We start from the raw sequence: 5,150 nt of genomic DNA on the forward strand, positions 1-5,150 counted from the left end.
GGCAAGCTGCAGGCGCGCTTCGGTGAGGCAGCGGCCGCGGTCACTGCGCTCGCCATGGCCATGCTCGTGCTCTAGGCCACCACAGTCCCACTCCATCCTCTTTACACATAGCTAGCTCAGCGATCGAGAGTGTTGCGTTGTGTGTTGGTTTTTGTGCGCGGTCGATCGTGCTGTTATTTTTTATGTTACAACCTTGTGCATTTGTGCCCCTCAAATTTTATTCAATCAAAGATATGTTCCATTTTTCTAGTAAAATATTAGAGGATGTTTGTTTTCAGGGACTTATTGATCTAGGGACTTAAATAAGTCCCTATAAGTCCCATCTAAACCAAACATGAGGGACTTATAGGGACTTAAAGTGGTCATTTGGGACTTATGAAATAAGACTTTCAAGGAGGGACTTATAAGCACTTATAGTTGTAATATGATCTTATAGAGACTTATAAGTCCCAGGAACCAAACATGTAGGGACTTTTTAGGGACTTGAGACTTATAAGTTGGGACTAAAAAAAGTCCTAGGACTTAAGAACCAAACAGGGCGTTAATTTCGTTTGGCCGGCGGGAGGCAGAGAATCCTAAACTTCTTTTGAGGGGAGGCGTGTGATATGCATTTAGTATTTTATATGTACATATATGTTTCCTTGATCAAAGTTACAAACATATAACTTTAAAAAAGGCTTATTGCAAATAGAATGGCATGTGTCCGCCAATTGTCCTACCCAAAAAGAACTGGCCTAAAATTACACAAATTGGAGGAATGCATCTTTCACCCTCATTGAATCCTTCCAGAAATGGCAATCATTAGGTTTTACTCTAACTAAAGTGAGAGATTTCTGGGTTTATACAAATAAAAGTGATTGTAAAATCCCATTCCGAGGAGGCACCGCTCTTTGTTGTCTTCTTCCACTCTCACTGCTCATTGCCTCTCCTTGTACCAATATTCTGTGCCTCGGGTACTGGTGAGTCCTAGGATCCCGTGCTCCACATACACAAGCTACGAGTCTACTCCGCAGCCCTTAGCTCGAGGGATTACCCACAGATCACGATCGAATCACAAGCAAATTACATTGTATAATTGTGTACTTGGAGATGGATGCTTGCTAGTCTTATAGTGTCGCTGATCGCGATAGAATATTGATCACAAGTAAATTATCTAAAGGAGATGGTGGCTATGGTGATGGACATGGCTATGGATATGGATATGGGAAGAGAGGTTGATGAAGCTTGTGTGGCATCTGGTGAAGGCGAATGAAGGTTCGTGCCTTTCAGGGGACTTCCTTCTCCTTTATACAGTGTATACGATTGAATAGGGTCCCGAGGCTCTCTGTTGAGAATTAGGTTTGAGCCCTTTGATGAAAGTTGTTCAAATGGCTTCACGGCAATGGCGGAGTTAGGGGTATTCCATGGAATACCAATGATGTTGGGGCCAAAAAAAATTATATATACATATATAGACTGAAACAGCCAAAGCCCACTCGACACATGTCCAGGTCCAGCTCACGCAACAACTCAAGGCCTCAAACTGGCCGACTCCAGTCCAGTACGCATCATCTATTCTCCTCTGCTCCCCACAACCTAGCTGCCTGCAGGCTGCAGCCGGCCGAGGCGGCGGTGGATGGCACCTGCAGGAAAGTGGTGGCGGCGGCGCGGCAAGCAAGAAGTCCGCGAACTGCCACTCCGGGTCCGGCCCTCTGGCCTCCGCCGGTCCCAGGTCACTGCCCTCCGCAGCTCTGCTCTCGACACCCGCCATTGCAAAAGCTCCACGAGATCCATCCGCCCAGTTAGGCTTCGTTCTGAATGGACGTATAGAAAACAAAGGAATAAAAAGCTTTGTAGGAATCGGGTTGAAGTAACAGTTGGAACCTATGAAACTGGAGACAACGAAAGTAAAAATATCTGGAGCGTTCGGTACAAAGGAAGAGCTCCTTTGATTCATGGGATTTTTGTAGGATTTTCATAGGATTCTAATCCTATGGATTTTTTCCTCTGGTAATCGTTTGATTTACAGGAATAGAAACCTTGGGAATCAATCCTATGGATTTCCCCCTTCTCTATTTCACAGGAAAGTTTCCAAGAGGTCGAAGCTCTCGGAAAGAATCCTGGCGGGAAAAAAAACGCGCGCGCTCGCTCACCGCGCGCCCAGCTTTCGCGGTAAATAAACGCTCGCGTAACTTCTCACAAGACACATCGCAAACAGAAGCACCGCCCCCCAGTTCCTTCAGCATCGACCTAGTCGTGCTGCGCCGCCATGGCCGGCCGGCCGCCCGGCCTTCTGCCCAGGTCCTCGGCCTGCTGCCTGGCCTTCTGCTCAGCTGGTCAGCTCCTCGGCCGGCCTCCTTGCTTCTATTCCTCCGTATAGGAAGTCCAGCAACAAGGTACGAGGCAACTCCAAAAACCAGATCCAGTCCTCCTTTGCTTCCCATGATTTCCCATGAATTTGTAGGTATTATACACATATATTAGATTGATTTGCTTAGTATTAGTTTGCAACCTGCTGTAGATTCTCTCTGATTTTTTAGATCGAGCTTGTTATTTCAGGATTTGGGGATTTTCTTTGCAGCTATTAGGTAAAAAATAAGAGGTCTCAGATTTAACTAAATTCGCAATTCACTATGTATTTGCTAATGTCTAGCTCGTTTATTTAGCAATTGAGTTGCACGACTGTGTCCTGATGGTACCCATATTTTTACTTTTCCTCTGGTTCTTTGGCACTGTATGAGCAGCATGAGCTTATTTTCTTCATAGCTATTGGATCATCACGTGGTAATTTTTTTGTCTGCACAAGGCACTAAAATCTCCCTTTTCAAGGATTCTATTCTGAACAAATATCATTTGTGCCCTGTAAAAATTGTATGCCAACAATATGATGCATGTAGATGGCTGATCGACGTTGCTTGTCTGAGCGACAATGCCATCATCTGCAATCAAATGGTGCAATTGATCTTGAAGTTGATGGTGGGACTACAGGTCTTCATCCAGAAATAGGTAAGTTCTGATGTTACGGTGACACTGATAAACTTAGATATGCAATTTTATTTTATTTTTTGATCTGTTATTGATTTAGAAACTAAATTTGTACAATTATGTTGAATATCTAGGAATCACAAAAGGTAACTCTCGAGCCAAATGGAGTCACCAAATGAAGTTGTACCTTATTAAACTCCTAAAAGATCACGATGTGCCTGGTTTTCGGACACAGAATGCTTGGAGCAAGGAGGCATGGAATAATATTCTTCATCAACTCAATCAAAAGTTTGATCAGTCATTTACTCTCAACCAAGTCAAACAGAAGGAGCAAGATCTGAAGAGAGACTATCGTACTGTGCAAAAGTTGTTGGATGTAAGTGGCTTTGGATGGGATAAGGACAGAAAAATGGTAGACGCACCTGATAGTGTTTGGGCAAGCTTTACTGCTCGTACGAACAGCAAGGATGCTCTCCAATGGAAAGAAAGATCATTTCCCTTTTATGAAGAATTAGCTCCACTCTATGAAGGTGACTTCAACATAATATTGACAATTCCATTGTAGCTATTTTACCTTGCAGCCTAAACTTTGTATATAATGTTTGATTGTTCTAAGCAAGTCTTTGGAACTATTCTCTAGGTCGTTATGCTGAAGGGAGAACTCGCCAAGGCATGGACCATTATACTAGCAAGAGGAAGTATGCACCAGTTCCCTTGTCACAGTTGACACAGATGGTTGATCTCGATCAATCACCATCACCTACTATGCCGGTTACCGGTGAGTCGGACATGCGGTTTACTTTAGATGAAGAACTTGAGGAAACCAACTTGGATTCTCCCCCGCATCTATCTACACCTATTCAGCATGTGCAAGCCCCTCCAAGATCCACACAAATGGAGAAACATGACACTAGGCGTGGGAAAAAACAGAAGCATAGTGCTACTGATGACTTCCATGAGAAGTATTTAAAACTGAAGAAGGAAGAAATTGATCGATTTGCTGCCATTGAGGAGAAGAAGCTAGAGGACCCCTACAACATCAACAAGTGTATCACAGCAATTGAAGGCTTGGAAGGTCTACAACTAGGAGATATGCTGATGGCATCAGATATCTTCAAATGTAAGGAGAACAGGGAAGTTTTCTTGTCCTACTCTACTAATGAACTACGGTTGGCTTGGCTTAAAAGAGAGATTGCACGTGCCCAAACAAATGATCAAAATTAGCCATTGTGGTGGACTGGTGGTGATCCACTATGATCAGAGGTCATATTTTAGGGAAGCTTTTGGTCTGTGGGTCTCATATACTTTTGTCTAGTTAAATTGGTCATAGAACTGACCATGATGGTTTAGTATATTTTGGTAGGTATGTCGAGAGACTTTTGGTTAGGCATGCAGCAAAACTAGCTTGATCATAAGCATGAAGTCCAAGAATGGTATTACAACTCGCATGTCATATTTCAAGTACATGAATGGTAGTAGAACTTGGATAAAATATTACATATTCTGAGATCTTCGTGATACATATTTGTGCCCACATTTGCTGTGCTATATAATCTCGTTTTTGATTCCCATGAATGGTAGTAGAACTTGGATAAAATATTACATATTCTGAGATCTTCGTGATACATATTTGTGCCCACATTTGCTGTGCTATATAATCTCGTTTTTGATTCCCAGCTTCTCTAGAGTAATTAAAAGCATGTATATCATTGTGATAGTTGTGGTCTCCACTTGGCACATCAACAAATTGTTCTTGATCAATCTCCACAGTAGTATTCTCAGGCCATGAAAAATCTCCATCATGCAAACGTATGAAATTGTGCAGCACACAACTAGCAACTGATATGTCAATTTGTTTGGTCACCGAGTTATGTGAAGCCACTCTCAATATCGGAAATCTCATTTTTAGTATACCAATAATCCTCTCGATATGATTTCGGAGTTGTGCATGTCGTAGGTTGAATAATTCCTTGTAATTTCTTGGCCTTTGGCGAGCTCTTCCTTGTTCTTGTAAGTGGTACCTAGTACCACGATATGGAGCCAAAAATTGTGGTGTGTTTGCATAACCAGCATCTACAAGGTAAAATTTTCCGGGGGGTACTTGAAAACCATGGTTAAGTGCATCCTGTAGGACTCTTGCATCTGAAGCCGATCCCTCCCAACCAGCATGCACATGCACAAACTTC

General features: G+C 42.8%; 1 protein-coding gene across 1 annotated transcript; it reads left to right on the forward strand.

Annotated features, from left to right (window-relative positions):
* The first annotated feature begins 2,165 nt into the window (after nt 1–2,165).
* On the forward strand, nt 2,166–4,638 carry LOC125530294. Its single transcript, XM_048694690.1, has 4 exons — nt 2,166–2,375; nt 2,877–2,985; nt 3,099–3,494; nt 3,605–4,638. The coding sequence occupies exons 2-4, from the start codon at nt 2,877–2,879 to the stop codon at nt 4,186–4,188; spliced, it is 1,089 nt and encodes a 362-aa protein (XP_048550647.1). The 5' UTR covers nt 2,166–2,375; the 3' UTR covers nt 4,189–4,638.
* Nucleotides 4,639–5,150: the final 512 nt, after the last annotated feature.

This window comes from Triticum urartu, unplaced genomic scaffold (assembly GCF_003073215.2).
Source record: "Triticum urartu cultivar G1812 unplaced genomic scaffold, Tu2.1 TuUngrouped_contig_6209, whole genome shotgun sequence".
Taxonomy (NCBI): domain Eukaryota; kingdom Viridiplantae; phylum Streptophyta; class Magnoliopsida; order Poales; family Poaceae; genus Triticum; species Triticum urartu.